Source organism: Chironomus tepperi, unplaced genomic scaffold (assembly GCF_022539635.2).
Source record: "Chironomus tepperi strain 1889 unplaced genomic scaffold, CSIRO-AGI_Ctep_v1 contig_354, whole genome shotgun sequence".
Classification (NCBI taxonomy): domain Eukaryota; kingdom Metazoa; phylum Arthropoda; class Insecta; order Diptera; family Chironomidae; genus Chironomus; species Chironomus tepperi.
Window position 1 is genome coordinate 2,810,275 of NW_027226476.1, and position 21,961 is coordinate 2,832,235.

The 21,961-nt window shown below is 33.2% G+C and overlaps 1 protein-coding gene across 2 annotated transcripts in view; it reads left to right on the plus strand.

Moving 5' to 3' along the window:
• LOC139094487 (uncharacterized) overlaps positions 1-21,961 on the plus strand; it is a 107,762-nt gene that overhangs the window by 84,070 nt on the left and 1,731 nt on the right. Inside the window, exons 5-8 of one of the 2 annotated variants that reach the window (XM_070645523.1) lie at positions 13,378-13,755; positions 16,561-16,762; positions 16,935-17,065; positions 21,406-21,493. In XM_070645523.1, the coding sequence (XP_070501624.1) occupies positions 13,378-13,755; positions 16,561-16,762; positions 16,935-17,065; positions 21,406-21,493 (799 nt within the window). The remainder of the gene's footprint in view (positions 1-13,377; positions 13,756-16,560; positions 16,763-16,934; positions 17,066-21,405; positions 21,494-21,961) is intronic. The other variant, XM_070645525.1, reaches the window with a different exon arrangement.

Genomic DNA, 21,961 nt, shown 5'->3' on the forward strand with positions numbered 1-21,961 from the left:
ACTATGGGGAAAATATTCTAAATATATTAATTTGTAGGAATTTTAATTTGAATTTTAGTGGCGCAAAATTAAGATTTTTATTTTGTTGATAAGGTTCAATTTTTAACGGCTGAGGTGTTGATGATATACATAAATTTGGGAAGCAGATGGGGTAGGAAAGGTCGGTGTGACTCTGTCCTGGGGCTGGATTTCATCAATTCTTTCACGACTTGCTGTTTAAACAGGACTGTTCAGATATTGCTTGATTGTTATTGGAACCTATTGTAGAACAACTTGAATGGTACTGCAGAATATTGATCGTAGTGCCTAATCATCTGTCTGATCAATCGTTGTCTATTATTGCTTACGTTGAGACGTCGTTGTTAGTTCAATCTTTATGTTGAATTCAACAATGGCCGGTTATAACCCTTACCATCCCTAGTCCAGTTGCGGGGCAGCAGCCGCACCCTTCTTCATTTCATCAAACCCTAATTTATTTTCATTTCCAATGGCCATGAAACTCACATATCCCTGTGATACAAATCAAAAATCACTTTTAATCCTAACTGCTAAATGCCACATCGCCACCTCTATAATCCTATAATGCCACCTATACAAATAATTCCCACCAGTGAACAATATCTCTCAGTCCAAAAGCCTCAATCATACACTTTTTTTTTCATTCTGTTAATTACAGTCTACTATAAATTAATGTCTGCCTACAAATTCATTACATTTTATTTCTGTAACTTATAATAAATATATTCAAAAAAGTGAGGGGGAGAGAACTGCTCATTCGCAATAAAATTATATCCATGTCGCCATTGTCATTAACGCATATCGCATTGTTATGCTATTACTATCTATTTGTATTGCTGTATTAATGTTATTAAAAGCATAAGCCATTAAAAGTGAGAGAAAGGGTGACAAACAATTTTTTATACATGCGTACCTTTAATCAAAATGAAAATCGGAAGTATCAGAGAGAGCAGCATAAAAAAAATTGTAAATGAGGTGGAGGTGGTACAGGAAAAATAAAAGGTATAATTTAAATTTTATTGCTTTAGACTTGGATTATCATTTTTACTCAATCTACTCGAGTTCCCAACCAGACATAGAACTTTATAGCAAACAACCGAATCTCGTGCGTTTTGTTATCATGAATGTTTATTTGATTAGTTAGTTGACTGGCTAATTTTATAGCATGCTATAGTTTTATACACGTTTATATTTATTACGCGTACCGCTGTGTAGTAATGAGGAACAGTAATAAAAATATATTTTAATGATGACGATTTTTTTTTGCTCTTTTTCTGGTTCTCTTTATTAAAGAGTAAAAGTTGTTCATTCCGATAAAAGGAGAAAAGAACTGACAAAATGTGATAATTATAATAAAAGTTTGTATTTGGGATGTCTAGATAATTTGAGTGGGTCCTTGAATTATTCCAGAACCTTTACTTTTACTGATACTTCTCATGGGTTTGGATCAATTGGGATTTGTGATAGTGATTTGGGACTCGAGACGGGAACGGGATGGAGACGGGACTGGTCATTTCCGGAATTTCCAGTTTCGTCCCCGACATTAAGGAAGCATATTAGCACTTGAAACTAGGTCTATCTCCGATTATCACTTACCAACTTGGTAATACCAGTATCAAGTTTAATGCAAACCTCATGACTTCGTTCCATAAGTTCTTGGGCCATCCTTAAGGCCTCTAAATCTGCAAACTTCAATGGACTTTGAATAAATCTAAGATATTTGTAATTATTAGTTTCATAACTAAGGTTGAATTAGCATTGACATCAATCTCCCCCTCCTCGATGCATCCCAAATTCTAAGATCAAAAGCATACTTTTGAAACTCAATTGACTTTGATTAAAATAGATGATAATTCATAATACCTCAAAATTCAATTACAAAGAGACTCACATTCCATTGTACACAACCCCTTTAATCGAATCAACCTCAACCTTAAATTCCTCCCAATTTATTTGATAACTCCACACCTAGACATCCCAATTAACCATCACACGAAAAACGGAAAAAGGATTTCAAGAGTCTCTTAATGTTGCCATGACTAAAGAATATAAAACCCAGCATCATCGTTTGTCAAACTTTTGAAATTACATAAAAAGGAGGAAAAATCTCTTTTTTTGTGTGCCTTTTCCTTACACTTCAAATAAACAAACGAGAGTTCCTTTTTTGCCTCAAGAAAATGAAATAAAAACACTTTTACTTTTTTTTGTGTGCTCATTTCGTTTCATCTCTCTGACTTGCTGCAGTCATTTATTAGCTTTACTCTCCCATTTTTATGACAATTAAGAACACTGCAAAAAACATAATGTGAGTTGAAATGTTGGAATGAAGGAAAATAAGGCTGGATGATATTAAATAGCACTTTGTGGCTTATTCCCTGTGGGTTGTGTACTTTTTGTCTGGGGTTGATGAGTTGGAGAAGTTTGTGTGAATCAATTGGTCAATGGCTGGCTGTGTTTGTGGATTTTTAATTGGATCTAGGGTAAATTAAGACTTAATTAATTATGACGGCTAGACGTAGAGAGTGTCTTAAGCGAGTCTTCAACCTGATTTGATGACAATTTAGCACATTTGACGACAGCAAAGGACAATTAGATTCCCATGGTCCATATAATTTGGTGTAGCCTTTAAAGTCCCATGACACAGCCTTCTTCATTTATGTCACTTGGTATACAATAGACAAACTGATCAGATTATCCACTAAAGTTACTTCCTTGCTATCTATTGTGATCCTCAGCTTCTAATCTCATTTTCCGAATTCCATGTACTTGATACAGTCTTTGAACAGTCTTGTCTAATTTAAGTACTTCAAATCAGATCAAATAACTTCAAAACAGACCAAAAACTCATGTAGATCTCAAAAAAATTCCCAACCATCCCCACCGGCCACATCCTTTTTGTTTCTCAAATTTCTTATCCCTTTTTCCATTTCATCCTGTCTTATCCCGTATGCTTTCAGTAACCGAGAAGAAAAATCAACACAAAAAAAATTATTTATTCACAGCTGAAAAAACTTTAATTTTTATACCAAGCCACAAATGCATAGAACACAAGAATGAGCCACACATTTTAATATAAAAAAGCATTTAAGCTTTTGGTGCTAGATTCACAACAGCTTTTTTTCCTATCATTTCCAACAAAAGAAAAGAAAGGCAACAGATGTAAAAGTTTTAGTGACAATTAAAGAATAATTGGATAAAGGAGCTATTCTAAAAGTTTGCTTAATTACTTTTTCGTTATTTTTTCCACTTTTTCTGCTTCCATGATTTTCTTTTTTTATCAAAAAATAATGTCTGTCTTCTTGTCTATTTGTGGCATTAAGGATAGTAAGTTTTGGTGGTATTAAATTAATTATAATTGATTAAAGGATTTGTTAAAGGAATTTTGTGGAGCAATTAAAGATATTAAATATTTGCTTGATTTGATTTTAATGAGATAAAGAGCTGGATGTTGTTAGGTATTTAGGAAGTTCGTCATTGCGATTAATTATTGTAGCAAAATTAAATTGGGAATTGTTTTAGCTTTTAAAAATAAGGTCAGCAACAATGAGATTATTGGAAAGATATATTGAGAGGTTTAAATACCTGAATTCCATAATTTTGAACTAATCCCTTCATAAATTGAGGAAATTGATTGGAAATTTGTATGGATTGTAATAATTTAAAGGGGGATTTGGGATTTTTTCAGGAATAACCCTTGCCAATTAAAATATTTTTTTCCAAAAGGTGGAAGGGCAGGTGTAAGTTTCATCTCAAACACCGCCTCCTCCTTGAATACACTCCTCTGTAGTGACTGTGCTTAAAATTTAACATTTCATTAATATTTACCAGCATTGCATCTCACTCCCATCGGCTGCAGTATTCTAAGAAGTAGTGTTCGTCCAAAACTGTTGGCCTGTAGACAGCAATGTAGGACTGCAGCTTTGGACGAACTGTCAGATACAGCCGAAAACTGTAAGCCTGTACATCTAAAATTCAGGAAATACAGGCCTGTGATTCTTGACCGAACCTTATTTAGAACAAAGTGGCATTCACTGGACGAAAACAACCAAAATTGTCAATTAATTGCCACTTCATTTAAAGTCCACATACTGCTATGTTAAATACGTGCCTACCTTCCTTAACTGACCGTACAGTTCAATTGTGATCCTTTGTCTCACTTGATGGCGTTTAATGCTGGCTCTATCGCTGGTTTCAGTCTTCCAATTACCAAAATCAAGTGAAGTGGATACCAATCGGCCACAATTAAAGCCCATATTTATGCAACTTTAATTTATGCTCCATAATTTAATTAAAAGAATTACGACAAAAGGTTGAGGTTTTTTACCATGCAAAAATATAATGAATAAAGCATAAAGAAGACAAAAGTGGAAAATGAAACTTATGCGTTATGAAAACAGTGTAATAGCATAATAAAAATTCACAATAAGCCTCGAGGACTCCTTTTTTATGCTGTGTGACATATGAATTATAAATCCACATGCCTTCAAGTGTATTTATAATGAGTTTCATTTCTTACTCATATGCAACTGTATGTATTAAAATATGCTATTTTTGTCGTGTGAAAAGGCAAATTTCCAACATCAAAAGTTGAATTAAAAAGTTTTAATTAATCCTTTTTCAAAGCATTTCCTTTCTTCTGATGAATTAATTTTCTTTGGATGAAAAAATTTCAGTTTCTTTATTACTTTATGCTTGTTTTATGACACATATGAATGGAATCAAATGGAATCAGTCACATGTGTTGTAAGTTAGGTGTATCCTTTATTCTTTTGTGTTATTGCCATAAAGCAGTCATTTCATCACTCGATTAAAAAGAGAAGCCTATTTGTTAATTTTCCTATTCATGCTCGAAGTTGAATCGACTTGACTTCTAAGGACGTTAGTGTCAGTTTGATTTTTAGATGACAATATAGTCTGGAATCTAAAAATGGAAGAGGTGCGAGACTTTCAGTTACATTTGACTCAAAATATATGCAGTTTGGACTATTATGTCTTGTATCAAATTGTATCAAGTCTTGTCTTACACCAAGGGTGAGAAATAGGGCTTTAAAACAGTCCTGTTTGCATTCTGGCGTTTTCTTTGTACATGTTGGGTTCGAAGATGGTAGGTTGTATACCTTACCATGTCTATTTTGATTGTAAGGCTGCCATCCTTTCAGACAGGGTTTGAATAGTCTAATAATCTATTTTTTCAAGTACATATCCCAATACAGAACTCGGTCGTCACCGGTGCATTTAGTGACAGCAGGGAATAATTCGAGAAGGTATACTTCGGCTTCCTAAATTCCCCAAGAGGCCTCAATATCTCACTAACTATCTAGATACCAAAATTCAAGATCACTGCACCACCAAAGCTCTCAATTGACTCGACTCGAGACCTAAAGTTGGAGTCGACTTCAAGCATAAAATGACATAACAACAGAAATTTATAATTACTTAAAATTCAGCTCCAAAAATTATTTTGCATCAACTTTTATTTTGCATTTTCTCATGGCAACCCACGGGATTATGCGGAAAGAACTAATTTAATTTTTTTCCTCACTATTCCTTTCATCTACTTACTTATGCATTATAATATGAAATTTTTCTCGCCTCCTTTTTTTTCCTTCTCTCTGTTCTCGCACTAATTAAAAAACTTTTCCTTAATAAACTCACTTTTCGTTCGAAAAAAAAAGAACTATAGTTTATGCAGATGTATGGAAGATGAACAAAGAAGTTTACGTTGAAGGCAAGTGCAGCACGAAGGAAAATATTGAATTAAATTAACGTAACCTTAAAGGAACAAAAAAATTAAATAAAGTTGGAACTTTTTGAGGCTTTACCACTTCTGAGGTGTTAAGTTGATGCTTCAAAGAATTTTTTGTGGATGAATTGACCTTATCAACAGCTTCAGAAGATGATGAATGAATAGTCAGCCTCGAACTCAATAAACATTAGCATGGCTTCATCAAAAAATTGTTTACGTCAAAAGAAATAAGAATCCAGTGCAGAAGCCTTAACTCAAAAATATATATTTTATGCAAGACATAGAGGCACGAGGAAGGAAAAAAAACAGCACAACAAAAGAGCTGAGGCGAGAAAATTCCAGTTATTCTTTTCTATTTTCCTTTTATATTATTTAAAACGTGCTCTCAACACCTTTCCGTGTATATCATCATAATATAACATAGAATTGTAGCTTGTTATGATGTTGTTTATTGTTGTTTATTGTTGCCACTGTCTTTTCCCCTCTCGTACTCATTAATTATGCTTATGTCGTAGCATTGTCATTACGTTGATAGAAAAAATTGTTCGTACATCATCTTAATGACAAAATTTGTTATTGTCTATCACTTGCTTATTCGCTCACTCGCTGAATCGTTATCATCAGGTGCGTATGGAGTGACGTAAAGCTTAGAGGCAGTTGAGATGATTTTATATCGCATCCGTGGTCTTCCTGATTAGAAGAAGAAAATTAGAATTTGCGTACCTAGTAGAAGCGTACTAAATTGAGGCCTGCGTACCTAAAGATTTGCGTAGGAACCTTACTAGATGAGCCTAAAATGGCTAAATAGACAGACATCCGAGCGGGTATGTTGGAATGGATGTGAATGTATACCCTAGTCAGCCTTATTTAATGGTGATCCTATTATTCTTGAATGATTTAATAGCATGGCCATTTCAGGGTGAGACAGTATTATTTAAATCACCCCAAATCCTCAGGCTATAGCCAAGCTACAGCCATTAAAGAGACGCACCCGAATTTCTTGCTTCAACCTTCATTAACAACGCACAATTTCCATCCATATTCCATGAGTTAATTTATAAGTTTGCTCCTTTATATATCTACTGTATGTGACATAATTCTTATTAATATCTCCTCTATCTATATCAATTATGAAAATGTCCCAGAAATCCACTGCACATATTTATTATAATTAAATTAAAAATAATCATAAGCATAAGCTTCAGTGCGAGTTCATTAAGAGGTTTGAATATGCTTCTGTTGCTTTCATCATCATCATCATCATCATCAACATGATTCAGAAAGGAGCATAAATACATGTGTATTAAATTTTCTGAAGTATGTTAAATAAATATATGTATGAAGGAAGGAGAGGATTAAAACATGAAATTAACTAATTATAAAATATTCTCACTTTGTACTGTGCCTTTCATTTATTACATTCATAAGCTTGATAAATAAGATAAAGGAACAAAATATTTTCTTTTCCTTGCGTTGGATGAAAGAAAATAAATATGCATGCATAAGAGTCTCATCATAATCATCATCATCATTCATTCTTGGAAAGCGTTATAGAGAAATGTTAAAAGAGATGATAAAAAAGAAGGAAATGCTGTATATACCGCTGCTACTTCCTCATAAAGCCTGTATTTTCTTCTGAATTGAAAAGAGACTCCACTTGAAGTGTCTGCTTTGTTTTTGAGGTATTTTTGATGTTTTATGCTGGAAATCAGTGTTGTCGAAACTTTTTTTGAGTTATGGCATCAAGTCTCATTGATGGATTGGGAGGTGTGGGTTGAGGGCACACCTGAGTTTGCTCTAAGCCACACTACTGTGCCACGACACACAGGTTGGACAACACTGCTGTAAATTATTAATTTCATCTTTCTTTCACGTGATAATTTCATATTTGATGCTTATAACATTAATAAGCTGCTTCTGTACTTCCTCTCGACTCCTTTTCTTCTTTTGATGATGATCTACTTGAGGCTTACCTTCATTTCTTTCTGAAAAGGAGTTGTGAGGTATATTTTTAAGGAATTTGTTAAAGCAATTTCAAGTCATGGTATAACAGATTCTACAAATATATCAAGCAACAGGTGGAGTGTTCCTAGCTAAGAATCTCGGGTCTGATAGCCTCTCTTGCCTTTTAGGGCAACAAGGGTGTAGTTATTTGAGAATTTGAGTCAATCATCAATTTGAGTCTTATATTCCTCCATCACCCCTTACTTTTGAACTAATTACGACACTGATTAATCAGTATTCCATTTGAATCCCCAAAAATGTAAAACCAATGTCTCCAATAATCATCATCACCTTCACCTTACTTACTGCTATATCGCACTCACTTACATATTTTGTATTTCTATTATGATCTTGTTTATACAACGAGAAACTTTATTAAAATGCGATGAAAAATAATTTTCAGATTTTCAGTAAACCTGTAAACTCATACATCCTGTATGCAGCATACATAAGACTTTCTCGTGTTGTGAAATATTTCGAAAAACCCAAACTTTGTTGTTTAAAGAGGTAAAGAAGAACTAAATTTTATATGACGATGTGTAGAATGAGTCATGTTTTTACATGCATAATAATAGTTTTTGATACATTTGTAAAGTTTCTCACGTCTGTATACACAAGAAGCTCTTATGTTTCATATGAATACATACAAACTCATTATTACACTCGTTTCCAAAGCCATCGGCATTTAATAACAAAAGGTATCGTACTGTGCACTTTATTCAACAGATTTTAAGAGGATTCATGTGATTTTCATAATCTGTTATGGTATTCTTTACTGTTATTTTATACCCCTCAAAATGCGTCAGTTGACTCAACGAAGAATCAAGTGTCATTGAGACTTGAGACTCAATTTTCTTGAGAATTTCCCAAAAGATTTTCTTCACAAAACATGCGTAACTTTGCATATATGAAAAATATTAAAATACTTTAGATAGTCAAGTGGAGCGTATGCATGTAAAAGGAGATGAAAAACTTTATAAAGGAAAATATTTGCATATCTGTGTTATTTAATAATTTTTCCCATCCACATCCATACCCGTGTAGTCGGTTGCTAACTTGATTTATGATTGTTACAATTTTTATGGAATTTTTGGCATTCTGACTGTTTAGGCTAGAGTAGAATCTTGTTCAAATAGAGGATTTTGACCTCCCCCTAGTCACGATTAAGTAGCACTGGATCCAGTCCTGTGCAGCTCGGTCCACTTTTCAACAACTTTTCGTAAATGGAATCAACATTTTTGTCTCAAAAACCACTTAATTTTTCAGTAATAAATCAAATTACAATGAAAAACTTTTTTCCCTTCCCCCACACTGCTGATACTTATGCTTTGTGTAGCAACAACGAAAACAAATTCAAGCTCCTTTGAGTCGAACACATAAAAAAGTTTCTCTTCACATTTTCCTTACACAAAGTTTTGGGAGGTAATTCTCATTAAATTTTCCAAATGATTACGCAATCTTACTCATTATCTTAATTATAAAGATGCATCCATCCTTTGTTCCGAATTATTTGTCTCATATTTTCATTCATATTTATTTTGATGAAAAGGAAAAAAGATTGTCGTGGTGAAAGAAATTAATGAATGACGAAACTGCTTATCAACATTCTTTTAATGGTTAAATGATGGGGATTTATATGAGTGTAAACAGAACCAGGGATTTGAGGTAAATGCTTGAATTAGTGGCGTAGCTAGAATCTTTATGGGAGGTTGAACTCTTCTTTTTGACAATTTGATCCCTAAATTCAGGACTTACTTACTTACTTACTTCGCTGATCGTACAGATCAATTGTGATCCATGATCTCCCACATGAGTTGCCTGAAGCTGGCTTTATCGTTGGTTTCCAATTACCAATTTCCGATACCAAGTGCAATACTATCTCTATCGACAGCTTCCTTCCAAGAGCCTAATTGAGCTTACCACTAAGCGAAATTGAGCTTCTTTAAGAATTGATTGAAATTTGTATGAAATGTTATACAAGTGCAAAAAGAAAACAATTCCAATGCAAACTTACATCGACTTCGACCTCTGCTTAAACCAGTGAAAGACAACCTGTGTGCAACTATACACTAGTGTGCTGTCAAGTATGCTTGAAAATGCCAGAAACTTTATCCTGGATGCGGTTTCAGTCGTTGCTCATCACAAAAGTGTGACACGAAATAAAAATTCGCCCACTACTGCCTTAAACCAATCTGACCTTCACCAACAACTGTGCTTATTGCTTTGACGACCACAATCTAACAGCATCTGCTATGCATTGCTGCTATCAGTACATAAAATCAGTAAAAAATGTTACATTCAACCTTCAAATATTTGATGAAGTAAACCTTATTTAAATTGTACTTAAAAAGATTCTAGAAAAGTCTCACAACATCTGTTATTACCGAAAAACTTAAAGGTAGAAAAAATATTCTCTAGGCATGAAAAGGAGCTCTATTAATTAATTCACTTGAGTGAAGCTAAAAAATCGTACCTAACAAATTGTTTACAACTTTATCTAACTTCTACGAATTGTTTACATTTCTTCTAATTATCTATTCTGTAGAAATATCAATATTTACTATAATTTGAATAATTTGTAGCTATTCTAAGTGATCTATTGGAAGTAAGTTTCAATTTACCGTAAAAAACAAAAGATTAACCAGAAACAAACAACTTTCTATTTATTCAATTTTATTTAAAACTTTATGAAGCATCAAGGAGGTATCAAATAACAACAAAAGTCAACAAGATGACAAAGTTGAGAGGTTTTAATTGAAAAGCTTCTTATTTTAAAGCATGTTTAAGAGCATTATTTTCAGATTAATGTTTTCGCCATCTCATTGTCAATTGAGAGGCAGTAACGATAGTCGAGATTATATTAATTTTTAATATCTTTTTCTTGTTATTATCAAAATTTTGAATGAGAGAAATTCATTGGAACTCCCGAACAGCATGCTTAAGGGTTTGCGATGCCGATATCGAGACTGAGACCGAGAGTATCCGGAAAGTCTCAGTCTCGGTCACTGCATTGGGAACTCTTAAGTATGCTGTTAATTATAAGTTAGAGACTGAAACTTCCCGGATAGTCTCGGTCTCGGTCTAGGTCTTGAGAATTTGTTGACCGTCCTGTCAGGACACCAATAGGACACCAGGACACCAATAGGTCGTTATTAACTGTGAGACATGAATATGCCCTGATGACAACGTGACGACTGATTTTGACACATTTTTACGGCTAAACAACACTGCTTGTCACATTGTGTCACTCGGGACTTTTTATGAATTTCAAACGGTGTGTCACGTGACTGGAACTCTCATAATCTGAAGCAATGCAAATATGAAGTATCTCTAAATATCTTAAAGATTCCAATTTTGTTGAATTTTGACAATTTTGAGTAATACAGTTTATGCAGTAGACAATCACTTGTTCAACTTTGACTCCAAATTCTTGGAATCTGTTTTGTTCTCATCAAATTGACTCTCCACCCGCTGAACGCAAAAAGTGAACTTATTCAGTCAGAAACCAGTAGATTTCCAAGAATTCAGCTGAATCAGACTCCCATTGCATCACCTCTTTAACCACAAACTGTTGTCCTTGTAAAAGTTCAGACAAAATTTGTCAGACAACATGGCATGAGCTATAAAAGAGAAAGAATGTCAAGTAAAAAAGGGTCTTGATCATCATGACATTCCCGATTATTTTTGTCACACGCGGTTTTTATACGGTGCACATGCCATACCTTTCCATTCTTTTCATTCATAAATAATTTTTTTTGTTGTGCATTTAAAAGACGTCCAACGTTTATAATATTCATTCAGTATAATAGATGCTTGAAGGAAATTTCCTGACGTGATTGGAGCGAATGGAAGGAAAAAAGGGAGACTTTTTTCATGTTGAATAATTTAGTCTGTAATTACTGATATAACTGAAGCGAAGTGAATTATTTTGTTGACAGTGCTGGGTGGCACGACTTGTCACCTGACAACAATGGTGAAGGTTTCTTTTTGAGGTTCCAGAATTAAGCAATTTAAATGATCAATTATGAGTTCTAATTTTATGAACAATGACTTAACCCATGTCAAGGTGGAAGGGTACTGATATATTGCCGTAATTCACTGGTTGATTGTGTGCATTAAAGGAGATCAAATCCTCATTGGATCTGCTTCGTTAAATCCATCCTTACAAATTCAAGTGAGCATAACCTGAAATCAATTTACGCACCTCACCTTCTCAAGTATTCAAAATATAATCCACAGAATATATTATGCTCGACTCTTAAAAAAGGAACAATTAATATTTATTCTTGTCATGTCCGCTTTCCACAATTTAGGTACATTTTGGTTTATAGGAAAGTTTTCAATTATTCAGCAGTCAAAGAAGAAGGGAGAGAGAGAGAAAAATTGAATTTAAATTTTCATACACAAAAATCAAATTAGGTGTAAGCTACTTAGTCAGTGAAGATTCATGAAAGAATGGCAGGGAGTGTGGATTGGAAATTGGCAAAATTGGCAAATTTGTTGAATTTTATAATATTTGAATGTTAAGGTAGTTTGGGTGTGATGTTATATTAGGGTGGAATCTGAGGGATTGATCATCTTCAGGCAAATCTGCTAATACGGGGGTGAGTCGTAAGTGACCGAGGAAGTAAGGCAACAGGTCGTATATCTGAGGTTGGGCATTCTTATCAAGAAACTCTAAAAAACTAACGAATTTTGTCTTTAATGCCGAGAATAGAGGACAAATGACACCTGACACTGTCTTCCTTTAGATACGCCCCTGCTGCCAATTCAGATCATCTACAAAGTCTCTTATAATTCAGTTTAAATACAATATAATCCAAAATATACGTTGCTCTATAAAGTCTTTCCAAATTCTTCAAAAAAACTTCTTAGCGATAACAAAAAATCCTTTTTTTTGTCGTGTTCTTCTTAACCATAATTAAAAGGCAAAGAAACTCTAAGCCTTCAAGGTTCTTTCTTCAATTTCATTTATGTGTATTTAAACAAGACAAGAAGACTAATAAAAATAAAAAGAAAATTTTTTAGAAAATAACCCAAAATATACACGCAAAAAATAACAATGTAGGAAGTAGCGAGAGAGAGCAGCAGCAACAGCACGTTGACACAGAAAAAGCACCTGATGAAGTTTAATATTAAAGACACAAAAGAGGAGGTAGAAAAAGATGAAAATAATTTGATACATAATAAAAAATGAAAAGGTTCATAACTGAACAAGGAAAGAATGGCAAAAATTGGTCATTATGAAGAGGAAGACATACATAAGAAGTATTGGGAAGTAGGAAAGGTATTGCGCGTGGTGGGAGAAAGATGGGAGATAAAAAAAAGGTTCCTCCCTCGTTGCATCTTAAAAAAAAATCTTCTGCCGGTGTATGCCTGATGGGATAATGAAAAGTTTATGTTTCTCACATTCTAAAGGTCTCTTCCAAGAAAAAGGTGAGGAAGGAAAAACATTCTTTTGGGCGCACGGTGTCTCAATATTTTTTTCCTCGTGTTGGTAGACGAAGTGGAGCAGACAGAAATGGAATTAAAATAAAATAAAAAAATTGGAATTGCTTTTATTTGATTTAAGACGATTTTCTACATCAGTAAAATTTTAATTCTTCCAGGTTCCGTCTGCTGTCGAAAATTATTCAACTGCTCCATCCGCTCCACCCAAAGAGCCTTCACTTCCCAAATTACCTTCAGCCTCGAATGTTGCAATGTCGGCACCACCACAACGTCCTGTTTCAATTCATGGCTTCAGTTCCTTCCAACAGCCCTTATCCCCACTCCCATCCTTGCAAACAAGCTTCTCTCCTCAATATACTCAACAGACTTCGTATCATGGCAGCAGCCCACGCGGTTGGTCTCATGTACAGTCACCACGCTCACCCGGTGTTGTCAATCAACAACCAAAATTATTTTATCAAAATGCATCGATTCCGCCACCATTTGAAGTTGCACCACCACCATCATCATCATTATCCGATTTAGGACAGCCACAGGTACGGATTTAGAGTTTCTCACGAACACACACACTCATTTTTACAGACTATTTAATTCTTTTATACTGATATGATGATAGTCAAGTGAGGATATATCGGACAGTGGGTTTTTTACACATTTAACTGCTGTTGTTCAAGTTGCTCGTTGAGCTAGACTTTGATGTTTAATTAATAGTCCATTTTTTTCGGCATATTCGACACATACACACAAAAAAGGGACGAAATAACCCGCTGAGAATTAAATGCCTTTGTTGTGGAGCATTTTTAATTGGTTTTGACTTTTTTCCACTCTTTTTACTGCTTGTTGAGAGCTTATTCGACATTGCGTGCCTGTCTGTGAACCTAACATGAACTTTATACAAAAGAATGAAGAATAAAAATGCTTGTTTGATGTGTGAAGATATACACATACTGTTGGATATGCTTTAGGCTGATAATGATGAGACTAGAATTCAGCCTCTGACTCGATAGACGGCAAATGGAGAATGATAGAGATTGAATGCTGTCACCACAAGAGCCATTTCAAATTACAAGATAATTGAAATGATTTTTTTTTCTGTGTCTTGCTTCATTTTTCACTCACTCGACCCGACTTACATCCAACAAACTGTTTGAAGAAGCTTTGACTGCTATCAAACAAATTATTGCCTTTGGGTTCGAATTGCTTTTGCTTTTTTTTCTGCTTTGACATAACATTTTTTTTCTAGTGCCTAACTGACTATGTCTTTAACATATTCAATCCTTGCTTTTCCTTTATGCTATAATTAAGATCTATTTGTCCGATATTGTACTGACTTGAGGTAATCAAAGCTTTTGTCTAAATTTTTCAAAACAGAGAAATTCTTGTTCGTATCTTAATATCAAAATTTTAATTCATTCCTCTAACAGGCACAGAGGATGCTTTCATATTGTATACCTAAAAGCGGTCTCTTTGCCTGTTAGGGTTCATAACATTTTGTAGACTTGAACATGTTCTGTGACGTCTTTTTTGATTTAATTGCTGAAGATGTGCATATGGCACATTGGTATGTGTAGTATTAATCTACTTCTGTCGCTCAATTGATGGGGATATCCTCAATGATACCATTTAGTCACTTGGGTCCTACCACATCAACATTATGATAGTAAAGCGTCAATTTGACGTGTTTTTGGTTCATTTTCGACATGAGATATGAAATATGTCGCAGTGTGTATCTCGGGCTTTGTAAAAATCGGTGGACTTCCTTAACAGACAAAGAGCATGCTTTCTTGGTACAGAAATACACCTACAGTACCTAAAAGTAGCTTCTTTGCCTGATAGGGCTTGATTCTTACTAATTAATCATAGTGAACCCTCTGGGAACATTCTTAAGCATTAAGCCATAACTCATCACCTTGAAACTTTTTAGTACTGAAAGTTTGAATTTGCTTCCATCAATAAATTTCAATTTTCCCTAACTTTTGACTCAACAATCATCATCAATTCATTGTAGCATCTACAATATTGTCTTGTACTTCACGTTCACTCACTCCCACTTGCCATAAATTTCCCTCCATACATAATAGATGTGCGAAAATGTATGAGAAACCACATTAAAGCGTGCCTAAGGACCAAACAAACAATTCAATGTAATCAAATGGCATATGTGTGTTCAATAATGCTTTAAATATTTATAGTATGTTCCTTTTATTGAAAATAAGAGAGAAAGCAAGAGGAAAGCATTAAAGTGCTCGAGTATAGTCGAGACAACAAACAAGAATGTGAGAAAAAAATTCACGTCTTTTGTTTTCATTTCGCACATGTGGAAAAACAGTATATTCGAGTATGGAGTGCTTTTTCAAGCTTCTTTTTGTGTATATACACAAATACAATAATGAATATGATGATGATGATGATGATAAGAAGGAAAAATAAAAGAAAGAGAAGTGAAAAAATTTCATCATACCATTAGGTATCCTGCTAATGCATTACGTGAAATTTCTTTTCATTTCTCTACACTAATGTCAGTGTCATTTGTAAAAGGTAATGTGAATCTTATTACCTCCACAAATTTTATGTGTCTTATGTAATGTATGTACAATGTATGTATGTATGTTCATATATACAAATATGTACATATGGAATATCAACATAAGTAAAGTAAGAGTGCAGATAGAAGACTAATTTCTTGAGATTCCAGGGCTTATGGATTGATTAGTCAGAAGTTCAGAACAGAGCTGGCAATTGGCCGACTACATACGGCAGTTGACACCTTCGACCTTCAGTTGACACTTTTCACCAGTAGCCGGTCGCCGTTTACTGCCGATTGTAGGAGACAAAAAATGACCGAGGACAGCCGATTGCCAACTCTGCTTTATAATTCAAATTTTCAAAAACCGTTACAAAATTAGTAAAGTTTAGTTCAAAATTCAAAATTAAAAAACCGTTACAAACTTAAAAAAGTCTAGTTCAAAAATTCAAATATTCAAAAACCGTTACTAATTCAAAATTATATTCTAATCCATAAAACCTGGAAATCAAGCAACAAAGTAGCAGAAAAAAGGGAATTTTCGACTTCTTGACATCTTCTTTGACAATGAACACCATACTATGTCTGTTCTAAATGTTTTCTTTGCGTGTAGTTGCTAGCTGTTACTCTACAGCAGCAAAAAATAAGCTTAACTCGTTTTCGTGCAATAAAATGCTGTATAATTTTCTTGTAGCACGTACGATTTGTAACATAAGAAAAGAAGAAAAGAAGCACGAAAGACAAATGAAATGATTTTTTTTTCTTATTTTCCTTTCTTTTTTTAATTCTTTATGAAACTTGCCATCATCTCAATCAGGCACAACTTGTTTCTCAAGTGTCGACACCACAACAGCAAATTTATCAACAACCTCAGCTTCCACAATATCATGAAGATACACCAAAGCAACAACAGCAACAACAACAACCATTTGCGGGTACACCATTGAGGAAAGAAGCTCCAATCACACAAAAACCTGCGCCTGTCTATCAATCTCAGCCTGTCGCTGCAACATTTCAAGGTAAATCCGTTTGCTGTATGAGATGAAATGACATTTTGATCGTCTCTAATTATTTCTTCGGATTTTCGGTAGTTCATGCCATAATCTTGTGGCATAGACTCGGAATTAATTGTTTTTGGACATAATCTTAAGGCAGACTTTCTTAATACAAAATTCAATATTCTCTATTTAGGTGGTGCAAACATGCGTGGGGATATCAAGTGGCCCCCAACTGAATACAAGATGCAGGCGGAAATAGAAAATGAACAACGCAGAAAGCTCGCTTTGGGACCAGCTTTTCGCCCAAAGCGTGTCAACAAAGTAGTTAGAACTTTTAATTATTGTAACCCTAATAACTAAACAACAATTATGATTTTATGGAAGGGATTATTGAGTTTGTGGGGTTGCTGATGTTGCTTATTAAATGGAACTGCATTCGCAGTTTGATTGACAAGCTCACGCGCATTGATAATCCCTTCCAAATAATCGAAATCGCAGAAACGTCAAATATAAAGCAGCATAGTGTTGGCTGATGATATTTAAAATGATATAAATCACATGCAAAGCTTATTATCAGCATACATGTCTGAATCCACATAATTTTCCCAAAAATTGACAATGCAGTTAACCTTTAACATTTTTATGTGTACATTTTCTCGTAAAAAATTTCCGCAAAATTGCAATAAAAAAAAGTCAAATTATTTCATTTACGTAAATGCTTACACAAGCACCAATTAGCCGACACTATGAATGAAATTAAAATTGCTGTTCATAAAAGTTTCAACACTTTAATTTTTATTTTCATCAATTTTTAGTGCTGATTTTATTTTTTGACTTTGCACATCATTTAACATATAAAGGAACAATATTTAAAAATTACAATTTAAAAAAAATAACTGTAAACAATAAACAATTAACTCTGGACCCATGTTATGCAATTTGATTCGATTCTACACTTTTCGGATGTAAAATTATTTGGAAAATAAGAAAATAAAAAATTTAAATCTCTTTTTTTTTAACAAACCACATGATTGCATAACAGAATGGGTTCAATATTAAACAAATAAATATGTAAATATAAATATATAAACAGAAACATTTACACGCAAACACTTACACACATACACAAAACTCGTACACTTCACACACAAAATGTATTATTGGTACTGTCCAGAGATGGACGAATAATAAAGGAATTTTGTTAGATTTTGGAGAATTTGAAAAACTGTTAAAATTAAAATTTAAAAATTTTGAAATTTGAATTTTTCAAAATTTCTTGAAATTTGAATTTTTGAAAACCGTTAACATTTGAATTTTTGAAAACCGTTGATTTTTGAATTTGAAATCCATTGAAATAAATTGTTAGCAAAATCATTGAAATTTGAATTTTACAAAACTTTTTTTTTCAAAATTTCAAAATTTGAGCTTACAAAACAGTCACAAAATGTAATATTGGTACTGTCCAAGGTGGACATATAATAATTGCAGAGAATTTGACAAACACCGTTAAAATTTGAAATTTGAAATTTGACTTTTTCAAAACTTCCTGAAAAAGCGTCAAAATTCAAATTTTCAAACTTTTCACCACCGTTAATATTTGTAATTTACAAAATTGTTAGAATTCAAATTTTACAAAACTGTTAAATTCAAAATTTGAGAATGTAGAACCTTCAAATAACCGTTAAAATTCAAATTTTGCAAAATCTGTAAACCATCAAAACTTGAATTTTGGATATCAAAATTGTTGTCTTTAAATGTCTCACGATTCCAACTCTGCATCAAACATTTTTTCTATCTACTATTTGATTTCAAACATATTAAATTGGATTTTGACCAGAAATTTTTGCAGAAAACGATTCATTTTATGTGTCTTGTGTACATTTGAAATGAAATTCTGGACATTATGTAGCAATGATAATGTTAATGAAATTACAGCAATATGTATGAAAAGTAGAAAATTTCCATAATATAATGTCGATCTGGATATTTTTCTCCTCATTTTAATTCATAAAATCATCACCAAATTTTTTTTCTCAAACCCATTTGCTGTGCCTGACCGTCGGTGTCTCTCTCTATCTCCGTCCATCATTTGTGCATACAAAAATTCAATCAAATTTATAAAACAAATGAAAATCAGATTTTGTTAATATTTTTGTTTGCTATTCCTGAATAAGCATCAGACATCCATAGCTTTTTGTCTCTTACACTCATCATTCCATGCATTTCATTTCGTCGAAATTCGATATTTTTTATCCATAAATTTCTGTAGATTGAGTTTTGTGAATTCACAATTAAGGATTCGCAAATAAAAAAAAATTCTTTTCATTATTTTTTTGAATTTAAATAATTTCATTTTCAATCAAAAATCCAATTTATATTGGGACGCAGCAGAAGCTTCAAACTCAATCATAAAAAAATTAAAGCAGATACTTTGAAATTTTTTTCTTTTTTTTCTGATTACATCCAAAATTATTCTCTAGAATATTCGAATAAATTTCATTTTTTTTAAAAGATATTATGTAATTTTATTCATATGTATTTTTGGATACCCTTGATTATGCTGAAATTCATAAAGTCATTAACATTTTTGTGACATCTAATAAAGTCAATCTTTATACTCAAAATGAAGCCCGCTGAATAATTTTATGAACATATTTTTTGAAACAAATTGTTCAAAATTCTGTTCCTTTTTGTTGATTTATACTGATTAAGTAATTTAATTTAATGAGGGGCTGATCATAAGTTATGTCAATTCCTGATAAGGTGCACGATGTCACGTTTATTAAGTAACGCAAAAATTGGCATTTTCGAATTATTTTACCGATTTGTCTTGGAATAATTCAAGAATTCTAATAATAGGTTGTCATCCCCCCCCCCCTCTTGTCACCTTTACATTAGAAGAAATTGCTAAAATTCAATAATCTTCAAATTCGCTTTCAACGAAGTAAAAGCATCAGCAAATTAGGTATATCATTTCAAATGAGACTATTCCAAATGCCTCAACCTTATAATCCTAGACATAAGAAAATGAAATCCAATTTTTCATAAATTTTCTCCTGCTGATGTCATTTCATAACCAATTCTTTCGTAATCATTTAATAACCATAAAGAAGACAAACTTTTATTTGAAATGAAAATAATAATTTTAAATATTTTTTGTGAGTCTCAGACACATTTTGGATGGAGACATAGATACGAACAAATATGGAGACAGAGAGAATAGAGAGAGAACTGAAGGAGCAGTAGAGGGAAAAAAGTATTAAGCAAATTGAAAGGAAAATTAAATTTTCGCTTACATATTAATTTGGATAATGGGACAAAAGATTTATGGATTTGTTCCTTATTTAATTGATTTTGTTGAACATTTATAGTTGTTGTCTCACCGATCTGCACACATTGAAGTGTTGCTACTATAAGGATGAGGTGGAAGTGTACTTATGGTCGCTAAATTGAGGATACTTAAGTATATTGATTGAGTATACTCATAAGTACCCTCACTTAAGTCTGTTGGCTTACCTATGGCCGTATACTTGGTCCTAAGTACACTGCCACCCCGTCCCTATAGTAGCAACACTTCAACGTGTGCAGATCGGGTCCCAAATTTTATTATCGTTATGAAAATTCTTGTCTATAGCTGTACGTATTTGTGTGTAAATGAATGAATATAATTTTAATTTTAACAAGCATATTTACCTGTAATATGTGTCAAATAATGACAATCATTAATTTCAGTTTGCCCCCTGTGGAATTAACAAAATTAAAATTTTTTGTGTCTCTGCTCAAATAATTTTAATGACTACTAAATGGAGCAAAAATCTCATTTAATAATGAATGATTAAGAAGAGCTTGTGAAACTTGCAGACTTAAGCAAAAAAAAAATATTTTACAAGAACGTTGCTTCTCATTTGTGAATAATTAAGTATTTTCTACGGTACTTCAATAATTATTTGAAATGGTATGATGTAATTAAGAAGAAGTTGGGAGATTGTTGATGATAAGGCGCTTCTTAGAATTATCTTGATAGTAGCTATAGTGACTTATTTCTAAGGGTTTAACACAGGGTGTAACAACAGTTAGATGAGTTGATCTCTAGGGAGGGGAGGGGGGTTGACAGCCGACTAATCTCTCTTCCTGAATATGCCTCTATCTCTAGGGATCTAGTTGCGTACCTTCATATTTTAATCATCCTCATCAGAGCTCGATGTAGACTCATATCATGTCTAGTCGACCTTTCCATACAAAATTCGAAGTCAACTTCAAGCTCTGTCCCTCATTAAACCTTAATTAGCACACAGCAAAGTAGATAACATTTTAGTGTGAATAGAAAAAGTCACCGACCCGACAGAACAGAAGCAATACTCATTATCATCACAACTCATCTAGAAAATGCGCTTCCGAAAAATCACTATGAAATTAAAGACATACATACACACAAAAGAGAAGATGACGGTTGCATGAGTCTGCAAATTCACTCCATAAAATCTAACAATCCACCCACTCCATTACTTCACATTAATTAATTACAATCCATTTAATTACGTTAAAGAATTGACGTTTTATGTGATTTTAATTTCAAGCTTGTCTTTAAATTATTTTTTTAAAACTGTACTTGTTGTTGTTGTTTCTTTTTTACAATTTGTCGTTTTATTACTTTTTACTCGTAGGATTATTCTCGATTCTTTGCACAAAATGCAATTAGCAACACATACCCTGGCTATAGAGTACCACCCGGGACATTACATATTGGAAATGGTGAATTTTTGTAAAATAAAAAAATAAATGAATTATTTTTATAAGATGTACATCTAGGGATGGGGGGATTGATGGATATTTTTGGTGGATTTTTGAAGGATTTTTGTGGATTTTATGAAGGTTTTGGTGATGTTTTTTGGATCTGATTGGTGTTTATCTTTGGTTTGTCTTGCATACAATGACCACAAGCACATGGTATGTCTTAAGCATGCTAAAAATGCAGCTAATTTGAATGAATCATCAGATCCTTTGAAAGGCTGTGCAAACCAAGTAGTAAGCCTAGGAACTGCAAAAGCACATCAAAAACCTGCAAAAATCATTGATTCCTAATTTATAGCAACAAAATCGACTCAAAAATCATCAAAAATTCACCAAAATCTTTCTACAAACCCCAACAACTCCCATCTCTAGACATAGCCTAGCAATTCATGTGCTAATAATGTCGTTTTTCATTTTTTCTTATTTTTC